At 36.0% G+C, this 24,103-nt stretch overlaps 3 protein-coding genes and 1 long non-coding RNA gene across 8 annotated transcripts; 3 read left to right on the forward strand and 1 right to left on the reverse strand.

Annotated features, from left to right (window-relative positions):
* Positions 1 to 814: 814 nt before the first annotated feature.
* Positions 815 to 3,875, forward strand: LOC140968560 (uncharacterized). 5 transcript variants are annotated; one of them, XM_073429574.1, is made up of 7 exons: positions 815 to 1,182; positions 1,557 to 1,618; positions 1,916 to 1,956; positions 2,056 to 2,207; positions 2,284 to 2,356; positions 3,133 to 3,198; positions 3,477 to 3,875. In XM_073429574.1, the coding sequence occupies exons 1-7, from the start codon at positions 1,001 to 1,003 to the stop codon at positions 3,537 to 3,539; spliced, it is 639 nt and encodes a 212-aa protein (XP_073285675.1). In that variant the 5' UTR covers positions 815 to 1,000; the 3' UTR covers positions 3,540 to 3,875. The 5 variants fall into 5 exon arrangements, with proteins under 5 accessions (XP_073285675.1, XP_073285672.1, XP_073285673.1 ...); XM_073429571.1 differs by having other exon boundaries at positions 822 to 1,182; positions 3,472 to 3,875; XM_073429572.1 differs by lacking the exon at positions 1,916 to 1,956 and having other exon boundaries at positions 823 to 1,182; positions 1,557 to 1,632; positions 3,472 to 3,875.
* Positions 3,876 to 4,047: 172 nt separating this feature from the next.
* LOC140968562 (uncharacterized) lies at positions 4,048 to 4,976 on the forward strand. The gene is made up of 2 exons (XR_012173793.1): positions 4,048 to 4,658; positions 4,757 to 4,976. It is a non-coding gene; the product is annotated as an uncharacterized lncRNA (long non-coding RNA).
* A 1,914-nt stretch (positions 4,977 to 6,890) lies between these two features.
* Positions 6,891 to 8,743, forward strand: LOC140968602 (probable WRKY transcription factor 53). The gene is made up of 3 exons (XM_073429616.1): positions 6,891 to 7,511; positions 7,606 to 7,734; positions 8,002 to 8,743. The coding sequence occupies exons 1-3, from the start codon at positions 7,183 to 7,185 to the stop codon at positions 8,654 to 8,656; spliced, it is 1,113 nt and encodes a 370-aa protein (XP_073285717.1). The 5' UTR covers positions 6,891 to 7,182; the 3' UTR covers positions 8,657 to 8,743.
* A 1,202-nt stretch (positions 8,744 to 9,945) lies between these two features.
* On the reverse strand, positions 9,946 to 23,694 carry LOC140968585 (uncharacterized). Its single transcript, XM_073429603.1, has 9 exons — positions 22,596 to 23,694; positions 21,954 to 22,194; positions 17,935 to 21,769; positions 17,844 to 17,853; positions 14,389 to 14,524; positions 11,679 to 13,977; positions 10,977 to 11,037; positions 10,606 to 10,826; positions 9,946 to 10,146 (listed from the first exon to the last, which is right to left on the reverse strand). The coding sequence occupies exons 2-9, from the start codon at positions 22,042 to 22,044 to the stop codon at positions 10,092 to 10,094; spliced, it is 6,708 nt and encodes a 2,235-aa protein (XP_073285704.1). The 5' UTR covers positions 22,045 to 22,194; positions 22,596 to 23,694; the 3' UTR covers positions 9,946 to 10,091.
* Between the last annotated feature and the right edge of the window lie 409 nt (positions 23,695 to 24,103).

Here is a 24,103-nt window from a genome sequence, read left to right on the forward strand (position 1 = left end):
CGTAGAAATCATACATATCCCGTTTCGCAGTTTGGCATCTTAAGTTATCCCCAATTTTGATTATGGTTGAGGAGTTGGAGTGGCGAAAAATGGAAAGCACGGAAGGGGTTGATGTTACATTATAGAATTAGGTTCGAAAAACTAGGTAGAAAAGTAGTGGGCCTTGTTAAATTAGGTTATGTGGGTGCGGTGCCTTCAATAAAATATATATGCTTTTTATAATTCCAAAAAATTTATGCTGCTTTTTTTTTTGGCAATATATGAAATTATAATGTAGTGGCTTTTATATCTATCTATCTATCTATCTATTATATTACATATTACAAATAGATAATTTATTTTCTATTTTTTTAAACTAAATCATTGTATATTTTTAAATAGAAAATTGTCAGTTTTAATCATGTATGTATTTTATGGTGATATTTTTAGTTATATATCTTTTGTTAAATCAATTATGATCATGTATATATTGTCTAGATGATCAGTTTGGTCTTTTTTCTCAAAATCATATAACTAAATGACTAATGTCATTGTTAAATTTTATAATTACGTGATTAAAAAAATTACACGTAGTATCTATGTATGTTTAACAATATAATTATAAAAAATTAACAATGATATTATAATTTCGAGAAAAAAACTAATCACTAAACATAATTACCGAATTACAACTGATTCAAAAAAAAAAAAAACTAAAAATATCATACAATTGTACTGAAATTTACATTTGGCATTTAAATATGTATGTTGTGTTTATGATCATATGTATTTGTCTCGGACCGTCGATTGAGCTCCCACTCCCTTCTTTTCCTCGCGCAATCAAAATTTTATGGGCCATGTATTGCAACACGTGCGCATTTTTGGCAAAATCCCTAATTTCATTGGCGCGAAAATCTAAACGCGAATTTCGGGTGAGAGCAGACGAACTAGGGTTTCCAATTACAATTCGAGTCAGTTGCACAAAAATTAGAAAAAATCAATCCAACAGTGTGCCACAGGAATGACTTCGAAACGCAAGCGCATTAACAGGAACGAACCTAAAAAAGAAAAAATTAAAGAGCAACCACAGATAGATGAGGGAGCTCAGAAGAATTGTGCGATAACAAAGAAGGGAGATCAATCGCCTGTTATTGTCTTTGCTCATGGGGCTGGTGCTCCTTCCTCCTCGGATTGGATGAGTAGGTAGGTTCTCCCATCCATCCACTCTACTTATGCGTGTGTTTGTCTGTCTCATGGATTTCTTCATTGTGGAGTGTGAGGTGTCTACCGTGTCGCTTTCTCTTTCACAGCTTTTTGTATGTTTCACTAAATGCTGCGTCGCCTTCTCTTTCAAGTGATGGATTTTGCTGGGCGGAACCGTGCTGGAATTGTGTTTTCGTGTATGTGAGTGGAGGAGGGAGAGGTAGCCCTTGTGGGTTCGGAGATTCAAAATAATATTAAAATTGTTCTCTCATATATTTTGCCGACTCAAAGGGGTTCTTTAAGGAATGTGATTACTTTCTCTTGCCTATTTTATAATTTCAACAAGGTTATGTCTTGAACTGATATGTTTGCAGATGGAAAGATATGCTAGCCGAGGCCTTAAATGCTGTTGAAGTAGTGACATTCGACTACCCTTGTAAGTGTAGCAAGGTTAGACATATCACGAATGTAGGATCATACTATTAAAGTGAAAACCTATTCATTATTCTACTCCCACGAGCTCGAGCTTTTGGGACATGTTGGATATCTTAGGCAGGTGGTCAATTTTTTCATATCTCGTGTTCAAAACCCGATAATTTTGTTAAGCTGGTCCAGGGTGACATTTATTGCCTATACTCGACCAACTTGCACCCGTATGCCTTCTATATTATGCATATTTCCCAGTATGTATAGGGGCATGTTGAACTACAAAACTATTGATTGTGCACTGCAGTCTCTCATGTTTCTGGACTAGGGCTTCAAATACATATCTATGTAAGTTGGAGAGATTTCAGGGTTGAAGAATCTTCGCCATCTGAATAGTTTTTTGAGTAACTATTTTGTGCTCCAGACCAAAGATCTCATTGATTGTAGATTGAGCTGTTTGCAGACTTTTCTGGAGGAAAGCAAAGATCTCCTCCAAAGGCCGAAAAGTTGGTTGATTTTCATTGTGGTGTGGTAAGAGCGACCATGACTAAGTACCCTGGCCATCCACTAGTTTTGGCAGGGAAATCTATGGGATCAAGGTAAATTGGCATGTATTATCCTCACTAGAGGAACTGCCTTTCAGAATTACAATGTATTTCTTCTTTCAATGACCAGGGTCAGCTGCATGGTTGCTGGCAAAAGTGGCATTTCAGCTTCAGCTATAATTTGTTTGGGATACCCTCTAAAGGTTTGGCACTCTTTCGTAGTACAGTTAGTGCACCATTTTACGTAGACTTAAGATCTAGCTGCTTCTAGCCGTGATGCCTGTGAAAGCATCAATCAGTAGCACATTTCCTGTAGCTTCTATGCATGATCTTCATGTACCTGCCTGTTTATTTTCCTAGAACCTGATAGTATGTTGGTAACCATCCTTCTCATATAGCATGATACCAGATTATTTCACTTTCTATGCTCCTTCTGATCAACAGACTCTAGTCATGCTATGTTTTTTTTAATCAATAAGATTTTTCATCTCTTTATATCTTAGTCTTAATATAATATAATGTATAATATGAGTGATCTGGATGAACTGAAGGCATCTCATTTAATCCTTAAAAGAAGGTGAGCATCTTAAACTGCAAAACCCTATGGTGTAGGACTGTAGGTAATTAATTGGACCAATAGTATAAGATTTCATCTTGACTACTCGAGTACTGATGTTTTGTACTCAAAATCTCAAGTTCAGTATAACTACCTAAATTGTATGGAAATCAAGTTGCGGATCCATTGATCTGTATTAACATCTGTGAATCCTTTGTTTGTGAAACTAATCATCTTCTGTTTTTTTTTTTTTGAATAAGAACTCTTCAGATTTTTCTATAGCCCAAGTTAGAGTAAATCAAAATTGATATGCACTTGTTTCCCAAGTGTCATGAATTTAGTTCTCTAAAGTTTCAATGTGATGGCTTCTACAATTATCATGTGCCTGAAGAGCGATGTTTTACTTGATATGGCAACTTTTAGGGCACGAAAGGCGCATTACGAGATGAAACGCTTCTGCAACTTACAGTCCCTGTTATGTTTGTGCAGGTAAAAAGCGTCTATTCTGTTTATGATTACTATTGACATGCTTTTAATATAGGCTGAATTTCAAGAATGTCACAGCTATGAAATTAATTAGGACTTTGATGCATGCTGACTAGTTAGAGATTCTTAAAAGTTTATTGGCTTATAATCAACTTTTTAAAATTTATTAATTAGTTCTCTGTTGTATTAAAGTCTATGGTTGGTATTATTTGCCTACGGAAAGCGAGAATTGTACAGAACTTGAATATTTCATATGACCTGCTGTTTTTCTTGAAGGGTAGCAAAGATGGACTCTGTCCACTAGACAAGTTGGAAACTGTAATGAAGAAAATGAAATGTGTTAACACGTTGCATGTGATTGATGGGGGTGATCACTCTTTCAAAATCGGGAAGAAGTATTTGCTTTCTGTTGGATCCAGTCAAGAAGAAAAAGAAAACAAAGCTGTTGAGGCAACAGCGACGTTTGTTTCTTTAGCACTGTAAGAGAGAGCTAATCTCTTGGTATGTAACTGTCACGATGACGTTACTTGGTCTTAATGTGGTCAAACTTTTGCTACCTTCTTTTGTGATTTTACTATGTAAGTAATTTGTAGGGAACCTACTTGGTATTTATAAGTTTCTAAACAGTGTTGTTGACTTTTATCTTTACTTTAAAGTTACAAGGGAATATGGTTCTGTTTGATCTTCTCGTCAATTTGGGCTTGATGCATTAATTGAATTTGGCCTCCCCATTGTTCAAGGATACTATTGGAGCCGGATGTTTAGCACTAGCAGCTTTTCATGTGATAAAAAGATATTTAAATACACTCCGCTCTATGTATGAATTAATTCGAGTAACATTGGCCCATGAAATATGATAAGCATCGAATCATGTAAGGTTTCATTTAGATTGATGCCAAAACTTGCGATCACCTGTAGTGGGAATCTGAAAATAGCCTTTTCTTTTATCAAGTAAAAGTAGATGCAAAGTGTGATTTAACACAAAGTTAGAGAATCCAACTATTCCGAGAATCACTATCTATATGTAAGCAAAGCAATTCAAACCGCATCACAAACCAAAAACCAGAGCTTTGCCTTCATAGATTTTTAATCCTATGGCCTCAATCAAGAGTCACAGGCCCTCAGAGCAAACTAAAACCAGTAATAACAATGAGCACTCTTTTACTCACAAAGTGAAGGAAATGGCACAATCCGCACGTAAAATATTCACTCATCAACAACACCAAGAATCAGCCACAAATAATCGCACGCAAAATTTTCCAACCAATGGGCCTCCACAACACGGTGTAAAAATGGAGACGACGAAGATGAAGACAAAAAAATCAGATGGGAGTGGTGGAAATTGCATGCCAAAGATGCGGGAACACATGAAGAACATGAAGAATAAGAAGAATAGGGAAGATAAACATAGCGACAATTCGAGCAGCAGTGACAGTGATGATGAGAAGAAGCCTAACAGAAAGGTGAACCTCTTTGCACCCCAATCTTTGCTGTTACTCTTATTCATATATTGGAAATTTTAACTGATCGATCAATATTGCTTTTTGTTTTGTGTATGCAGAATTAAGGGACGGGCATCTTCAAGTACCAAGAGAGGTGATTTTCATGCACGCCTAGTTTGATAAGCAGAGTCACCTTCCCATAACAATAACACAATCTAAATGTCAAAAGCACATAAATATTTAAAATATTGGGAGTGTACTCTATATGGTAGAAAGAAATAAAATCTGTGTGTTTGTAATAATGATTCCATCGATCGGTCTTGTTTTTATTTTGATGCATCTTTTGGTATTTTTAGAAATATTATATACGCGATGATTATGCAAATATAAATATATAATCACGTAGTCATAAATTTTTAATATCATATATTATGATTAACGGGTCATTTTGACCCATTTTAGAAATTTTGATATGTTAAAATTTCATATATTCATTAGATTAATAAAAAAAAAAAGTCGAATGATTGCAAATTGCACTTTGTGTGTTTTAAATTTTATTATAAATTGCTACTTGCTCCATTAACCATTCAACGCATTAATTTTTTTTCTAAAAAAAATAGAACATTATGGCATATTACCAAACTGTGATTGAACAAATACAATTGAAGATATCATTTTCTTAATAAAAGATTTGATCGAGGTTATTTAACCAATTTTTCCGATCTTTACTCTTCTAGAAGAAACAGAGTAGTTGTAAATGAAATGCACAAAAATCAAAATTGTTTTCAATCACGTCTTAAACTTTGTTTCGTACATACGTATCTTGTTCATTAGAAATTAATGAAAAAATTCCAAATGTTTAAGTAACTTTTATTGACTTTGCATGAATTTGGTCCCCATATTTACAATTTACATGATTGATCCCTTTAGTTTTGTTTCGAATTTGATTGTATACGATCACCAAAGTTAGCTTCCGCGGATGGTCTTACCAGAAATAGGATGAGATGACTGCTTAATTTGATGCTACTCTTAATTGCTCAATGTAATTTTCATGTGCGTTTATGCATTAAGCAACATGAAAAATCATTAAATCTCTTTTAAACTGTGAACTTTAAGGGTCTCCCTTTAATTTTGTCGAAAAGATGGATTGTTGTAAAAAAAAAAAAAGTAAGTTTTTTTTCGAGACGATCTAACATATCTTTATTTGTGAGATAAATCATTCATACTCATATTCAAAATCAAAATTAATACTTTTGAGATAAAAAAATATTACTTTTCACATATAACCAAAAGAAATTATTTTACAAAATTGATCGGTTTTACCGTAGGGTTTTTTTTTTTTTTCTGTCCTCGAAAATGTCGGCACAAACGACCCACCAATTGAGGCCCTCTCATTTACTCAATGCTATCAAATAACGCGGCATTTGAAGATTTCTTGATGCCTTGGTATTATTATTTTGTAATAGAGTCAATCACTTTCTTCAAAATTAAAATATTTGACTCCATTTTCTTCCCACGCATTATTTATTTTTATGTTTTGAATTGGTCAGCACTTGAACCTTCCAAATTAGGGTTGTATTCACAAAATTTATTACAAGAAGGGAATAGCACCTTTTGAACTGATAATTAATATATAAACCGTGAGTAGCGTACTATTAATTAAAAAAATTATATTAGTTAATAAATAAAATACAGATTAGACCAAATACATTAATGTAATGATCAAATATCAGATGCTTCCCGACACTAAAGAAATGTGATTTTCTCTAATCTAAATTTCAAAACTGAGCCAGAAGCTTAAGATGAGGCGACAACAATTTTGAGGAGATAATTTAGAGAATCTTGAAGATATATGGTTGAGTCTATACGACACTTGGAATGATGCTTCGAATATATTTTAATATAAAACGATGAATCGATCGTATGAATTCAAAATACAAATACGTGGATCTATATATAATATGTCTTTGATCTAACCAATGCGAGCCATACGATCGATGAACAACTCCTAAGTTCTCGAAATCGAGACGTTTGTGTTACTCTACACTACAGAAATCTTTCTAAGGTTTGAATTGGTCATCACTTGACTTTTTGGCTACTTTCCTAACAATCCCCATTATGAATGAGATTTATGACCAAAGATTGGTCCAAGCAGAAAAAATACTCAGTCTATCGGTCAAAATTCAACTCTTTCACTTCGCTATTTTCTTTTCTCAGGTTTCTTTAAATTCAAAAGAGTCCACTTTCCACTTCAACAGCGTCTCCTATACACATATACATACACCCTTCTCATTTCCTATAAATATAACATCCAAAAACACCCTCCTTCACAGCAAAAAGAAACGGCCTTAAAAAATGAAATAGCCATGCTGTTTTGTCCATTTACCTAATCTTCTGAACTATCCAGATCCTATTATTTCTTATGTTTATGAGAGAAAACTGATTCTGCTGTATAACTTGAATAGTTATACCGTTTTACGGTTCCGTCGTGTCGTGCTAAGTGAACATACTTTCTATACAAGAACAGGGAGGAAAAATACAAGAAATGGAGAGTCCTGTAAACTGGGAATATCAGATACTTATCAATGAGCTCACTCAAGGAATGGAGAAAGCGAAGCAGCTTCGGTTTCATCTGTGCACGTCGTCTCCGAACCAAGCTCAGGACTTGCTAATTCAGAGGATTTTGTCTTCTTATGAAAAGGCTCTGTTGATTCTGAAATGGAGTGGATCAAAACAGCAAGATCAAGTTTTTATGACAGCGGCAACATCAGTTGCGCTCGAGTCTTGGGTATCGGTTGATGGAAGTCCAAGAAGTGAGGGTTTGAACAAGAATTTCGGGGATCATCAGGATTACGTTAATCTCTCAAAGAAAAGGTGAAAGTTCACCTTTCAAATAAAAGATGGATATCTCGTTGACATTGTTTGTTTCTGCGTGTGTTGACTCTGTTACTTCATTTAATATTAACAGAAAGCTGCAGCGCACTTGGACCGAACAAGTGAAAGTTAAATCTGACAGTGGACTTGAAGGCCCTACTGATGATGGATTTAGTTGGAGAAAGTATGGGCAAAAGGACATTTTGGGAGCTAAATATCCTAGGTATGTATACTCACTGTTTCCTACTTGGAACGCATTCATTTCACGTGAGGAGGGGTGATCAAGCAGAGGGGCAAGGTGGACAACCGTTCCTTCGAATGCAAATTTTTTGAAATTTTATGCTCATTTTTTTTTTTCGAAATGCAAGTTTTACGGTCAAAATCCTACACGTGAGAGATATTTGGCTCTCGAGTCTGGTTTGATTATCTTGTTCCAGTATAATATTATTCTGATCCGAACAAAACTGATGCAAGTGGATCCATTTTGTAGGAGCTACTATCGATGTACGTACCGTCCGGTTCAAGATTGTTGGGCGACGAAGCAAGTGCAAAGATCAGATGACGATCCGACCGTATTCGATATCACTTATAGAGGAACACACACTTGCAACCACTCCACTAATGCAATCCCACCACCAGCATCACCTGAAAAACAAGAAATGAAACATGATATTTCTCACTGTCATCATCAACCACAACAGCTGAATCAGACACTTTCCAGCTTGAAATCTAACCTCAGAGTCCACACTGAGGATTTAAACAATGATGAAACATCGGCCCACTTCTCTTTTCCATCAACATTTGCATCCTATGACAGGGAAAATCACTATTTTCCATTATCTGATCTTGTTGATGGAAACCACCAGGGCACGTATTCGGGAACATACTCGCCACTGTTTTTATCTCCAGCCGCCTCAGAGTCGAATTACTTCACTCCGGGAACTTATAACCCAATGAAGAGCAATTGGGGAGGTGCTAATTTGCAGCATACAGAAGCTGATATTGCCGAGATAATGTCAGCCCATGCTTCAACAACTAATTCCCCGATTGGAGGTGTGGAGTTTTCGATTGTTCCTGTTGGTGTCGACCCAAACTTCCCATTCGACACCACAGAATTTTTCACACATTCCAACTTTGATTGTTGACCATTATAGGAAATAAAGTGGTCCTGCTACTACCCTGATGTGTGGTCTTTGAAGGGTTTAAAATATGAAGAAGATAATCGTAGCATACACGTTCAGTGTTCATAGTTTTTTTAGACTTTTTGTCATTCACCAGGAAGAACAAGCTTCTAAAGTTACTAGTTCAAGTCCAAGTGTTCATATCTAGAAACTCAAACAAAAAAAAAAACACTATAATATCCTCTTAGGTGGCATTCTAAATGTAGATTTAGTCAAAGATCAGAGCATCAAATGCTCCAAGATTACCCCATCAAGAACCAATAAACCATAACATATGAATAGATAAACAAAGCCAATTCCACAAATTTATAAGATAATTCCTAAATCCACCGTAACCGCATCCAATGCCGACCGCCCCTTCCCTAACGCCTCGTTAATTCTCTCCTCCGAGTCAGTCGGCGTCGCCACCATGATCCCTCCATTCACACTATTGTCAGTCGCGGCCACGGAAGAAGAAGGATCGGCGAGGTAGCGCTTGAAAATGGGGTCGAATTCAGGATCTCCATGGGCATAGACATTGCCGGAACTAGAGAAAGTGATGACGAGTGCCTGGGCGGCGAAGTTGTCGCAAAATTCAGAGGCCTTGACGCCGTTTTATGAAGGTGGTGTGCACCTCCTCTCTGTTCTCGATCAGCTTGATCCCCGCCCTCCTCTTCTTCTTTGGTTCCTTGATTCCTTCGATGTCCATCACTTTTTTGGCACAATCTTTTGACATCGCTGGACTCATATTACCTCCTTCCGTAAGCAGAGAAGATGGAGGACGCGAATGTACGAAACTGGGTAAACATGTATGCGCGCGCGTCTGCATTCCTCTTATGGTGATTTTTAGATTACCCGACATAATCGGGTACCCGATTATTCGTGGGTTTGGGTTTGGGTTCCATTACCTAATTATTAGCATTAAATAGTTTAGGATAAGTTTCAAGGGTTGATGAAATGGATACGATAAATAATGGTGTGATTATTAAAATATCGAGTATGATATCAATAATATTTAATAAATAATAATATATTTGATTGATTGAATAAATTTAAGATAAAATGATAAATTATAATTTTGTTCTTTTCAATAAATAATGAATATAAATAAAATAGAGATACGAAGGATAATATTATTATTTAATTAAATAATTTGATTGATATGATATATATAATCAGTACACAAAATGCAAGCAAACAATCCAACACTCTATTTGCAGAAATGAAATTAAATACAGCATTTGCTTTCATACATCGAATTGCAATAAAAAAAATTTCTGCGATGCAAAATGGATATATTTCACATATGCAACTGATAACACATAACGTAGGTGACATTTTTTAGGTAAACAAACTATGACAAAACAGCTGCATCACGTAAAGAACTAAGAACATTCTGAGAAGCTATCCAATGCGGCAGTCAACCAAGAAATGATGGAACTTTCATACCGAATCCATGCTGGGCCCTTTCGACACTGTCGAAATATCAAGAATTGTTAGTCGCAAAATAATGGTTAGTTTCAAGTGAATATGTTCACTGAAATCAGTAGAATTATTCGCGATTAGGAAATTCTTGACAAGAATTTGGGGAAAGAGTGAATCGATTCTTGATCAAAGGGTAGAAAGATACTCATACAAAGAGTATCTGGGTGGCTGATGGTTTGTGAGCCGGAGGTTTAAGCTACCCAAGGCAAATCAATCCCCTCGTAGGAGTTTTTCCAAGAACTTCTTTGTTGATCCGATTATGCCAACCAAGAAAGCATGTGAAGTAAAAGAATGTGAATAAGAGGCAAAAGACTAGGGCCAAAGACTGGACGCTATATCTCGAATGGCTCAACCCTGATTCACAAACTTGAGGTGCCTATGCCGGTGCTGGCATGGATCCGATCAAACATATATAATAGGGATTTCGAGAAAAAAGTTGCAGTTCTTACGTTGGGGCGAGTTTGCCAAGATCTAGTTCCTCTCCAGTGCACTCATCGATCACCTTCCCCGATATCTCAATGTTATAAGACCGTTGTCGTGTGATGGGAAGACCTCTGCTAGAAAGCAAATCTAAATCTTTCTGGTTAAGTTCCCGCCCGTTGACAAAAACTCCAGTATTTCCAGCAGCACAATTTTTTGGCATTGGATAGTTGAATTCTTCAATATTTGGCTGCATAACATCAATCTAACTTTATCAATAACTTTTAATAAATAAAATCATTAATTGCAATTCTTTTATTAGAAATATAATGACAATTCAAATCCTTTAAGCTTGTTCAAGAATTGAAGATCTTATGCTTCAGACACAGGATGAACTCACCATGATAATGCCAAGACAAGGGTGGCCCATCACACCCCAAAAGCCAGCACGAATGTCGTACCTGGTTCAATAAAAGGGTGCAAAATCATTCATTATGTTTAGTGTCGAAATGAAAATAATTGCAGCCATGCTTCTCATGATACTTAACGAGAAAGACAATAGAATATTTTGAAAAACAAAAGGATAGACACTTCTTGTCAGAAGACGGGTAAGGTGAATATGTTCAAATGGAAATACGAACGCGGTTGTCAAGTCATCGTGCCATACAGTTTCAGCAAAACACGTTCTTTACTCAACACTTCTACATGAACATGACTGTTTGACACCTTATATCAGTTGCATAAATCATGCTAAAACAGCATTTATAAACGGAAAAAAAGGTATTTTCTTCATTATCTTGCAATAGTAAATATAACGTTTGGTCATGCAAATGCTTCAATTTTATTTTATTTCTGAGACATCTCTAAGCTCATGTTCATTTACTAGTATCAATAGTGTCTCCTCAAAGCCCTGTCTGAGCCACGGAAATACACCAGATCTTTTGTCTATTTTAATCTTCCAAATTTCATTACGCCCTAAATGGAAATTATAGCAAATGCCATGCTATAACAAAGATACATATATTGAACAATATGTAAACAAATCTTAGATGGACACAATAATGCACTGGAATAAATGAAAGCTAATTCGAGGAGTATTTACCAGTATTCTCCAGGTTGGATTGGTCCTGCTAACTTTTCAGCCTTCTTAACCAAACGATCCAGTATTACATGCCCGTTAACAAAGACTAGAGCTCCGCCATCTTGTACATTTTGGTTAGATTTTGTGAGGTCTCTGAAACTCTTTTTGATGAAACCTGCAAAGAAAGACTCGCCGCCTTTGTTGACCTTACGGTTATCTTCTTTACTTGTTTCCACCGAGTCCTGAGAAACACAGCTACTAGAAAATTCGTTCAAGGACACATCCATCTCGGTTGCCACTATTGCTTCTGTCGCAGAATTTTGCCGAAAATTAGTCCCACCGAAGGCAATTCTCTCATGCTCAGATCGCTTGCTTCTGTTTCCATCGTCAGATTGTCTGAACACTTTAGTATCAGGAAAATGACTGGACTGTTCTTTAGTGGGCAATTCAGGATTTAGAGAGGACTTGACTTCTGTTACATTTTCTGGGCTTTGCTCATTCTTGAGGTGGCGTAAAGTTGAAGAAAGAGGATCCTGCTGTTTCTCAGATTCACCAGAATTAGATTTCTTATCTATTGGAGAAAACTTGGCTTGCAAATCATCACAATCATTCGAGTCACAGTTCAAATCCGCACTATTTGTATCACCATGCCAATATATCACATTTTCATCCACTGTGCCACTAGAACCATCGTCAATCTCATTTGGAAATTGGTTGACGTGCACAGAAACTGATCCAATACCTCCATTATTCCCAACCTGAAATGATATTATCGAAGAACAAGCCCCACATTTCATTTTGTGTAGCATTTTTGCAGAAGAAATGCATTTTCTTGGCAATTTCAGTAACTCAAAGCAATTGCAGCAGGTAATAAAAGGTGCACCACCTGCAATTGAACGGCACACCCGTCCACTTCTATGACTTACTGCTATCTTTCTGGCATGATGGTAATTGGAGCGAATATTTTCAGAATCAACGTCACTTGAATTAATATGTAAAGACTGACGAGAATTCAACCGATGCAGTCCTGAGCCTCCAAAATTATAACCAGGCAGTCCCTGTGGAGTAGGATTTATAGAACCATGAAAATTCAGATTAGAAGGTTCATTTTGAAAACTTTGGTTACGAAAACCCAAGTGATCAACCTTGGGAGGTAAATGCAAGTTCTTATTATAGCAATGCACACACGAGCATGCGGGCTGGTGAAAAAAGTTCTCGTGTGAGTGTAATATGATTTGATCGTGATTGGCATCTGCGTGGTAACCAGGAAACTGCTCGTTATATGGCAGATGCATGTATTGAGACTCTGATTGGAGAGTCCGCACCCGAAGCATTTCTTGATGATGAGTGTCACCACGTGCCAAAAGATCGGAGGGGAACCCTCTTTGAGGACGTGATTCCCGACCACTTGAACCGTATCTATCTGTGTAAGGATTGAATCCAGCCATATGACCAAAATATGGAGATTCTAAATGATAGGGAGAAAGTGGTTTCTTGCCTAGGCCATGTGAACCAGTAAAGCCTTCTTGAACATAAGTAGCACGATTTCTACCATAATGATCGGATACAGTTGGAGAAACCATCCTCCGATCAGGAACCATTTTTTCCTTATGTCTGTCCGCCACATCACAAGACCGGCTGATTTGATCCTTCAACTCATCGAGTTTCCTTAGGAGCTCGTCTCGGTCGTTCTCCAAATTTTTAACTCTAGCTTGCCCATCAAAATCTGGATCCTGATATCTAGTCCTCTCACCATATTCATAATAAGAGTTCATTCCATGACTTGATGGCCCCTCACCACGGTAAAGATGATCGTTAAACCTTACTTGTGCCACAACACCTTTGACAGGACCTAAAGAGGCTGCCACATCCGGTTCCTCCATAGGTAATGGCTTTGACCTTAATGATTCCAATGGAGGCCTCATTTCTTTAACTGCTTGTTCACCATTATAATTTGTACATTCTAGCCCATTGGCATTCAAATCAAAGCCTCTTCCCTGATTAATATCACGAATCAGACCCGAACCATATGACCCATAATCATCATTCTTGCTTTCCATTACTACCATCCTTTCTCTTTCCCGACTACTTATTTCAGAATCAGTTTTCGCTTCTCCATTTTCAACTCGCAAAGTGGAAATACCATCGGAAGACACTTTTCGGTTATGACTCCTCTCTGTCGTACCAAGCTCGGTTCGGTTTTCATTTTCCATTTCCACTTCAGAATTATGAACAATCCTACAGTCCTCGGAGATTCTTGGCCCCTTTACATCCTTAGTCTTCTCGTACAATCTCTCTTCCAGAATCCCCTTCTTTTTCGCTATAGAACAACATCAGACGATCAAAAAATTACATTCACAGACAGGAAAACACATCGCCCAAAAATTGAAGAAGAAAATTTACAAGTTCTAACATGACCTCGTCCTGATCAATGGAAAAAATAAATCCCCAGCAGCTGATATCAACATTCCAATTCTAACAAGATAACCATAGATCTAGATTCACAACCTTTACCCTAACAAATAAACATGGTTACTACCTTTGCATTGTCTTCGGAGAAAAAAAATTCCAGATAAGACCATTTTTTCATCAATAAGATAGATAATCTTGAAAACCGATACTAATGAAGAAAACCAAAACTAGCCAAGGGACCTAACTAAGAGTTCTCCACATAGAGTAGCCTCTCTAGTAAACTTGCATATAGAACTAACAGAAAGATTACGAATTGTACCTTTGAGAACAGCACCACAGCCACCACATTGATACAGAGGGAAATCCGGGAGTTCTGGAAGGAGATTTTCACACTTGGGGCAGCGAACCAAACGTACCTTTGCGGCTTCCGCAGTCTTGCTATCTTCCAGCCCCATTTACTTCACCAAATCTTTGATTATTGATTGAATATTTTATGGACTAAATAAATAAATTAAACAGGTCATCAAGAATTAATCAAAACAACGAAATTTCAATGGTCAATATCTCAAAAGTCGACATAAATCTTGAAGCCCACCACACCCAAATAGCATTAATACAATCCTCCAGCTAACCACAAAAATAAAATAATACACGAAATGGGATTTTCACAACGTTGCAAATGAAATTAATGCAAACAAGTGAACTGTCTTTTTCAAGACGTGAGGACACTATACAACAGTGCAAAAAAGAGTAGGAAATTGCTTGACTTCTGCTTCTAAAATTACAGGGGTATTGCCTAACAGCACAACACAGCAAAATGGAGTCCTAGAACAAGCAAACAAAACAGTACTCTGATTCTTCCCTATAATGAGTGGTGTGAAAAACAGAAAATTATTTTATTGTCTTTTTTTACTTTAATTCAAAGCTGAGATTTTTGGGTTCCCAAGAAAAGGAGAAGCTGGGATTTGGAGGGAAGGGAATATGGCGGTGACTCGATTTCCGACATTTCTTTACTTTTCTGTGACAAAGTTTTCTATCTTCGGTTGCTATCTTCGGCGACGTAGTTGTTATTACGACGTCGTATTTGATCACTTTGGCAGAAGCTTGTTCGTGTTTATTAACTTATTTTTACTTTTTTTAACATTAATAATAAATATTGATATTCAAAAAAGAAAAGCAAAAGAAAAATGCAAACTTCGTTTGACACAAAAACCCTTCGGGCGTTAACCCACTGTCAAGATTCCTTTTTTTTAAAAATTTTTCGGTATTCAAATCACCAAAAGGCCCATTAGGTTTCTTTAATGTGAAAAAATCGAATTTCACTTTTAAAAAAATAATTTATGGATAATTGACTTCTAAATTTAATTTACTATTTTATTCATTATTTACTATATATTATAAAAGTATTCATTGACAATAATATTGTCTCGTTTAAGCAGGTTGTATAATTTTTTAATAAAAAATATTCATCCATTATATTATTTGACGATTGATACATTAATGAAGTGATTTATCGAATGATAATTGACAATTTTACCCATTAAGTTATATATTTAAAACTTATTATTATATAATTTTGTCCAAAAAAACTTAATATTGTAATACACACGTATATATGATGATGAAATTAACTCCAATAACTCCCTTCTTTGTATTTAAAAAAAATACGCTTCGTTGAGCCTTTTAAAAAATTGCCCCTATATAACTTACCTAATAATAATAATAATAACAACCGTAATAAAGCAATATATTGATATACAAGAGAAACTACTAGAAACAAGAGTAAGTCACTTATGAAACAATCAGACAGATTTATATCAATAAAAAAATATCGAATTGATCTATATTTGGAGCGAAAAGTTGTATTTTGCATAAAAATAATATTTTCATGGGTGGGGTTAGGTCGGAGATCTTTTTAAAAAAATTGATTCGTAAAACGATTTCATAGAATTTTTTGCGTAGAAAGAATTATAAACTATCAAAATAATATAGAAATAAAAAAAAATTTTGAAATATGCCCACGGGGAAGATTTTCCATCCTTCTCGAAAGTGGATATTAAAATACAATACACGATACTCAACTACGAAATAATAATCAATATTAAAAATGTTCAAATTGTTTGTCCTGATTGAGTGATTTTATCGTATATTTATTTTTTAAAAATCAATTTCAGTTATATATAAATTTAGTTTTTTTTTTTCTCTATTAGTACTATGATCTAGTGGAAACACATATATGCATGAGCGTTTATCTTAATCAATGAAAAAACACGGTGATTTTTTATTATGTGAGATTTAATTCGTTGATCAACAAGAAGTCGTCGTTTCTCTGGCGCTATCAGATAGCAGAAAATGTTCAGCCCCTTTTCGACCAGCTGACCAATAATAATACTTACAAATAAAATAAAAAGGATTTTGGGATTATTTAATTTTATTTTGAAATTTCTAAGATAAATAGTATTAGGTAAGTATTTCGACAATTTTTTGGGAAGATAAATTATGTGTTTAGTTTTGTTACGAGGACATAAAATTTAATTGTTTATCAAATTATTTAATAAATTAATCGATAAAGTTAATTCGAAAATGATGTATTTTTGAATTGGAATACAATATAGGATATTTTTAAAAAATGCTAAAAACTAAATAAAATAATTATTATATTAGAGATTTGAAGAGAAGAAATGTGTGTTGTCAATTGGCATAGATAAATATAAAGCCAATAGTAATATTTATTTGTTTTTGGTAAATAAAAAATAATATATAAAATTTGGAAAGGAGACCGTCCACAGAGTAGGTAGCAAAATAATCTTGATCAAAAATTAAAAAAAAAAAAAAATCATGTGTACTTGGATATGGTCATTTTTTAAAATAAGTTTGACCAAAGTTATTTTTCTCAAATATCCCAGTCCAAACATTTCAAAAAAATGATCTTGTGTACTTGGATATGGTCATTTTTTTTTACCAAAGTTATTTCCCCGAATATCCCAGCCTGTAATATCCCGGTCCAAACATTTTTGAAAAAATGATCTTGTGTTCTTGGATATGGTAATTTTAAAAAATGAAGTTAGACCAAAGTTATTTCCTCTAAAATCCCAGCCCGTGGATCTTTTCGTAATATTTTAAAATACATTTGATAAAGTCATTTTCTTGAAAAAATAGTTTACCATATTTATTTTACAAATTTTTCCCTACTTTTTTAAAGGCAATAGGAGTCAGCACGTTGACCACTGCAACTGCTCGTTATCTTTCTACGTCATCTTTCTAAATCGAAAAATAAATTTCACACAGATTTTATAATCTGAAAATTGAATGGGAAATACGTTAAAAGTCAAGTTTTTATAATCAAATACGTTAAAATGGTTAACTTTTTACGTATAATTTTTTCGGCTTTCTGTCTCAACTCTCAAGTCAGCCGTAAAAGAGCGTACCAACAATTATGGTCCAATTGTTTGCCAAAGTTGGTCGGGATTGTATTTATGCTCTAAAAATAAAGATAAAGTATTTTTAACAGAAAATAGAATGTAAATAGCATTCCCCTTGAACAAAGCATTTGAATGCAAATCTAAATTGGGCATATTAACACACTTTACACAGAGATTCCCATTCAAAAATAAAAATGCACACACTAGTTTTTCTATAAAACCAGAGAAATAGCTGCAGCACTCCAAAATTTGAATAGATATGGATTACAAAACCAATCAAACTGGAAAATTTTCCTATACTTAAAAGTGAAGATTTAAATTCTTATTCTAAGCAATTGTCTAGAAAAAGGACTGGCCCCTTGCTGAAATAAATACAGCAACTAATCAAATTCAGAATTAGATGTCGAAATCATACCAGAAGAGAGTTTAAGTGCACTAAGTACTAAGTAGTGATTTGCCTCCTTGAGCCACCTTTTGTTTTCGTGATCATGTCTTTGAGATCATCGTAGCGATTCCGATGGTGATCAATCCATACACACAACTGTCTTATGGCCTCTCTTTTCTCCTCAATCAAGCTTGAGATTTCCCCATCTTTTTCTTTCATTTTTCTTTGCAACTCTCCAGTCTTTTCATCCCTTTCTAATATTATTTTCTTAAGTTCTACAGTTTTCTCTTCATGGTGTTCCAAGGTTTGAATCAAACTATTCTTTTCCTCCTCATCTTTTTGCAATTTTGCCTCTAATTCGGCATTCTTTCCTTTCAACACCAACTGTTGCTCTTCCTCATGCTGTATTTGCTTAACTAAACTTGCAATTTCCACTCTTAGCTGATTTTTCTGGATTTTAGTTTCTTTGATCCAGTTTCTCGTAACTTTAAGCTCGCTAATGATTTCATAAATCCGTGTCTCTGAGTGGCCATAGTCCTCCTCAAACTTGACGCTGAACGTATCAATACTGGTTAATGTGCCATTTACCTTCTCTGAAATCCCTGCTACAGTTTTTGCTTGAGCTTCTTTATAAACAGAAATTATCCCTGACAGTGTAGCTACTTTCTCTTCAAGTAATTTTTGTTCTTCCTGGAACTTTTGTTCTTTGCTCAAATGGCTCTGCTCGTTCTCACTTAACAACTGTTCCGTGATACGGAGTTTCTGGCTCGTTAACCGCTGCTTAACTTCAATATTTCGCACATTCTCCACCAATGTACTGATTTCATCTACTTTCATCTCCAGATCTCTCTTCAGATCTTCTATAGTGTCTTCCAGTTGAGTGATTTCATTATTTTTTGCATCAATTTCTTCATGGAACTGTTCTTTTATCTCTATAATCTTTTGCTCCGATGATTTAAGATTTCCTTCGAGACTTCGGAGTTGCACTAGCAATTGTTGGTGATCATCCCCGATCTTGATAAATAAGTCTTCCTTTTCTTGCAGATTTCTCTCATGTTCAAGGATCTTGTTCACCAATTCGGTTTTATGATTTTCAGCATGAGCCAAACTTTCTTTATGCTCTTGCTTAGCTCTGTCCATTTGCATTTCCAATTGGCTTTTCTTGGAATGCATTGATTCCAGCTGCTGCTGTAAGGAGCTGACTTGTTCTGTCAAGGCACCAATCTGGGTAGAAGCTTCATTCTGAGTTTCCTCCAGTTTTTTCTGTGTAGCAATTACCTCACCTTCTTTCTCAACTACATTCTTTTCCAATTTGGAAATCTTGCTCTCGAGTACTCCCTTCTCCTCCCTCAACTGGTTTACTTCATCAGTTTGGCTACTTATTTGATCTTCAAGTTTGCTTTTTTGGTGATGAAGAGCCTCTAGCTCCCGTTGTAAGTCATTTAGGTGTACTGCTAGACTTTCCTTCTCTTCCTTTATTCTTTCTCCATCTGCCGTTTTACTTGATAGTCCCTCTTTTAGCTTTTCTATCTGAATTATGAATTCTGATATTTCACCACTCTTTTTCTCAAGAATAAGATCTCTGTCAATTTTCTGATCAGTTAAAGAAGTCAATTGCTCTTGAAGACTGTTTACCTCTCCAGTCAAGGCCAATATTCGAGCAGATGCTTCATTCTCTTCATCTTCAGATTTGTTCTGCGAAGTGGAGAGTTCAGTCTCCTTTTCAGTTAAGGCCCTCTCCATCTCTAAAATTTTAGCTTCCAGATTTAACTTTTCGTCTTGCAACTGACTGAGGTTCTCACCTTTTTCCTTCACCTCCAACACAAGATTCTCTCTCTCTTCTGTTATTTTCTGTTGCTCCACAACCCTGTTCTGCAATTCCTCATTCAAGGTCTTTATCTGGATCTGGGATTCTGAAAATTCCTGACTTTTGAGTTTTAGCTGTTCCTCCAATTCAGTTTTAAGGTTGCGTGCGGTGTTGAGTTCGAGATCCAGATGCTCGACCTGTAAAGCAAGAGTCTCTTTTTCGTCTATTTTCTTCTTTAGCTCCAAGTTTTTGTTATCCAACTCTTGTTTCAGATTTTCAATCAGAGTTAGAAACTCAGAAACTTCTTGTACTCTTTTCTCCAGTTGTATATCTGATTCCATTTTTTGATTGAGCAGAGACTCCAATTCCATCTTCTTAGCATCGACTTGATCTGTCAATTCCTTTACTCGAGCTGTAGCTTCATTACCTTCATGCACTATCTGATCTTCAAGCTTGCCTTTATGAATCTTTAAAGATTCCATCTCGGCTTGAATACTGTTGATCTGCGTGGTTAGATCATTCACTTGATCTAATGATTCTCTCTCTTGATTTTCAAGCTTTTTCACAAATGCAGAAAGTTCGTCACCTTTCTGTTTCTCCAATTCTCTTCTCTCAGAGTGCGACAGATCAAGTTCCTGTTCCAAGTTCCTCAGGCGAGTTAATGTTTCTTCTTTGTAAGTTTCATGAATCTCTAGGTGATTTGAAAAATCTCTTTCTTTCACGGCCAATTTTTCAATTAACTGGTTTGATTCAGAGACAGTATCTTGAATTTTTTTTTCCGCTTGTCTGATCTCATCCTCAAGCTGAAAAATCTTTGAGGAAAGCATTTTGTTCTTCTCTTCGGCAGCCTTGTGTGCCTGACTTAGCCTAGCAATGTCATTTTGTGCTGATTCCAGTTCCTCCTTTAAATTAGAGAATTCCCCCTTCACCGCTTCCAGTTCCAGATGTAGGCTGTCTTTCTCTTGTCCTAACTGACCGTGAATGGTCCTCAATTCCTCAGCTGTTCTTTTGTGTTCTTCAATGTTGATGATGGCGGCATCTTTCTCCACAATTAAGCTATCTTTCTCTCTATTAGCCTCAGAGAATTTCTGGTTCAGTTCAGCTAGTAGCTTTTGGACACTCTCCAGTTCCATATTGAGATCAGACTTCTCGCTCAACAGGCTAGATTTCTCACCGTTCCATTTTCCACTCATTTGGCTTGATTCAGTGGAAATAGCCTGAATTCTGATTTCAGCCTGTTTTACTTCATCCTCAAGTTGTAAAATCTTTGAGGAAAGAGTTGTATTCTTCTCTTTGGCAGCGTCATGCGCCTGACTTAGCCCAGCGACTTCATTTTCTGCTGATTCCAACTTCTCTTTTAAGGCAGATAATTCTCCCTTCACCCCATCTAGTTCCACATGTAGCGCGTCTTTCTCAGTTTGTAACTGACCGTGAGAGATTCTCAGGTTTTCCGCCTCTCTCTTCTCTTCGTCAATATTTTTGACAGCAGCGTCTTTCTCAGCGAGTAAGCTTTCTCTGGTGCCCTTCATCTCTTCAAGTTTATGGTTCAGTTCAGCTATTAGTTTCTGGGCACTCTCGAGTTCTTGGTTGAGATCAGCCTTTTCATTCGAAAGACTGGATTTCTCGTTATTCCATTTTTCAGCCTCAGCATTTAAGTATGTTACAATCTTCTGCGCTTCTTGTGTTTCCCTCAAAGCCCTCTGGTATTCCAGAGATAATGCCTCCTTTTCCTCGATAGTGACTGCCAGCTTTCTCTTCGAGTCAGCGACCTCAGAAAGTGCCACTTCGTGTTCTTGCTCAATGCCGGAAACATCTTCCTCAAATTTCTTCTCAACTTCAACATTTTGTATGCTCTTTTTTCGTGGTGAATCATCCGAGTCTGAGGAATTCGAGCTGGATGAGGAACTGTCCTTCCCATGTTTCCTCTGTGCTTTCTTTCTCAACTCATCAGTAAGATGAACATAACGAGCATACAGAGACTGGTAATTATTGTTGAAATCCTCAATCAAATAAGCAAGTGGTTCGCTCTGAGCGCTATCATCGCCTTGAAGAAGCTTAAAAATCTTCTGCACTTTGCTATCAGTTTCTGCAGCCATGAGGCATTTTCTTTTAATTTGAGCTGCACCTAATCTTTAGCTTTGTATTTGAATGGAGTAAATATAAAGTTGGAAACAGCCGTAATTCTTGAAACAAAAGGTTAATTGCATTATGCATTCAACTTTCCTTGTAGTTTGATCTATGTAAGAAAATTATAGAAAAAAAACTCTCACCTAATTTGCTTTCTTTAAGCTCCTCATCCTTTTCGGTATCAAGACTCCCAAAGAATGATTTAAATGACTCCCGCCAGCGACGCTTAGGCATTTCTTCTTTTTGTTTCTCAGCAAATGGTCCAGCTTCTGAATCACAAGGCGGTCTTCATCTTGAAGAGTCGGAACCTCGAGCTCAAGAAAAATGACTGACGATATTCGGTTGGGTCCGCGCTTACCGTGCAAAAGCACGATCAGTGGAAATCTAAGATCGGAAAAATATAACAATTATTTGATGCAATGATGCATTGTATGGAGAATTGAAAGGCATAATTATATAGGTAGCGATTTTGCCCAAGGGGCTAGAGTAGTAATGGAATGTGGCTCTCAAAAGACCAAAGAAAAAATATGTCGCCCCTCTCCAGTCATGCTTGAATTCATGATTTTGCAGAAGAGAAAAAGGAATCGGACCACGGCCAAGAAACTTTTCAGTCTTCATATAAATTGCGGTAATCAAGGGGTTTAGTTTTAGTTATCCATTGACAATAGGCAGTATGTGCTGGCAAAAAAAAAATAAACGAAACCCAGAGAGTCAAAGCCTCAAATGTCAGACAGGACTGGAATTTTATTGCCCATCACAAGAAATAATAAAATGAATTATGTAACCTTCACTCCGCATCAGCCGGTGGATTAGAAGCCGGACAGTGGACCTTGTTCTCGACTCGATTTGGGTGGGGGCTGGAAAATTATTGTCACGACATAATCAACATGCTATGTAATTTAAATAACGACAGATGGGCCCCCACCATTGTTACACAATTAAATCAAATGCTGGATGGACGATTGGCGCAAAATTAAATACTTTCTACGGGAAAAAATAAAGAAGAAAGAAATGTTAAGCAAATAAACGTTTTTCCATTTTTTAAAAAAATATCTCGATTTTACACAAATACCGGAAATAGCCAAAATTAACACCTAAAATGTCAGATGGATCAATAGTTGAAAATTTGAAATAATGTGTTCGTCCCTAGTCAAAAAAAGGACCAGCTAATTAAGTCACTCTTTAAATATGTGTGTATTTAAAAATGTAAACAGCACATAATGCTATCCTTTTCGTTCGTTAAATTCGAAGAAAGTGACGTCCATTACGATTTTTTTTTCCTTTCGTAATCTGACCAATGAAATTATCATCTTGTCAACATTGAATTTTTTTATACAAAAAAAAAAAAGAAAAACTTCACTCTTTATTTGCTTTTTCTAATATCTGTCAAATCAAATTATACTCTTTTAATTTAAACACAGATCTTTGTTTAAAAATCGATTAACTGATAACTGATTCCCGATTAGCTTAATTAGAACATCAAGATCAAAACAAAAGGATGGAGACTAAAATAAAGGAAAACACATAATTAACTGCCTAGCAATAATTAGGATAACAATAGCAACAGTTTTAAAGAACACAATCAACTCAATGGATGAAAGAGACAAAACTCCATGACAAATCTAGTAGTAAACAATAAAATCTCGTGGAAATTAAGAAAACAATTTGTGTTTTTCAATCGACATCTACAGGAAAAGTTGAAACTTCAATCGAATCTTGAGTTTCTCGAACAATCACAGAGGACAATTCTAATCCAGAGTTGAGAGCTCGTAACGGAAATGGCATCAAAAAACCAAACCAGAGTACAAAACTGATTTCTACATCATTTCTAAACATCAGCCATCGCAAACAAGCAAATAAATGGCGAAAACAAAAGTTGATAATATTCAGTTACCTCGAAATCAAACCTCGTGAATCTCGCCACAGTCAGAGCGCACAATTCAAATCTCCATGACTGAATATCATCAAAAAAAAAAAAAAAAACAATCGGCGAAATTGAGTTCCGAAATCAATACCAAACATCAGCTCACAGAACAAGAGGATTGATTCAGCGATCAGCCAATCAATCACCTGAAAATCAAAGCTAGCAAATTCAGTCCTCCAACACAGCAGCGACAGAGGAAACGCCAAACTTGTTCGAGAGAGAGAAAGGAAAGTGTGGTGTGTGTGAGCTCAAACTGTGAGGAATATTCAAAATCAAAATAAAAGGCCTAAATGAAAAAGTAGTTTTGTCTGCCTTACACAGCACAGCAATTTTAATTTTAATTTCAATTTCGGGCCATGGAAATGGAAT

Source organism: Primulina huaijiensis, unplaced genomic scaffold (assembly GCF_012295235.1).
Source record: "Primulina huaijiensis isolate GDHJ02 unplaced genomic scaffold, ASM1229523v2 scaffold37281, whole genome shotgun sequence".
In the NCBI taxonomy this organism is placed as follows: domain Eukaryota; kingdom Viridiplantae; phylum Streptophyta; class Magnoliopsida; order Lamiales; family Gesneriaceae; genus Primulina; species Primulina huaijiensis.

What these genes read in the sequence shown, in the direction of transcription:
- LOC140968602 (XM_073429616.1), top strand. Translation starts at nt 7,183, where the DNA reads ATGGAGAGTCCTGTAAACTGGGAATATCAGATACTTATCAATGAGCTC. An exon ending in GTTAATCTCTCAAAGAAAAG is followed by an intron (nt 7,512 to 7,605) that starts GTGAAAGTTCAC and finishes TAATATTAACAG; the next exon opens with AAAGCTGCAGCGCACTTGGA. An exon ending in TTGGGAGCTAAATATCCTAG is followed by an intron (nt 7,735 to 8,001) that starts GTATGTATACTC and finishes TCCATTTTGTAG; the next exon opens with GAGCTACTATCGATGTACGT.
- LOC140968585 (XM_073429603.1), bottom strand. Translation starts at nt 22,044, where the DNA reads ATGCCTAAGCGTCGCTGGCGGGAGTCATTTAAATCATTCTTTGGGAGT. An exon ending in CTTGTCTTGGCATTATCATG is followed by an intron (nt 10,827 to 10,976) that starts GTGAGTTCATCC and finishes GATGTTATGCAG; the next exon opens with CCAAATATTGAAGAATTCAA. An exon ending in CTTGGCAAACTCGCCCCAAC is followed by an intron (nt 10,147 to 10,605) that starts GTAAGAACTGCA and finishes ATATTTCGACAG; the next exon opens with TGTCGAAAGGGCCCAGCATG.
- LOC140968560 (XM_073429571.1), top strand. Translation starts at nt 1,001, where the DNA reads ATGACTTCGAAACGCAAGCGCATTAACAGGAACGAACCTAAAAAAGAA. An exon ending in TCCTCGGATTGGATGAGTAG is followed by an intron (nt 1,183 to 1,556) that starts GTAGGTTCTCCC and finishes ATATGTTTGCAG; the next exon opens with ATGGAAAGATATGCTAGCCG. An exon ending in AGTGACATTCGACTACCCTT is followed by an intron (nt 1,619 to 1,915) that starts GTAAGTGTAGCA and finishes TGTGCACTGCAG; the next exon opens with TCTCTCATGTTTCTGGACTA.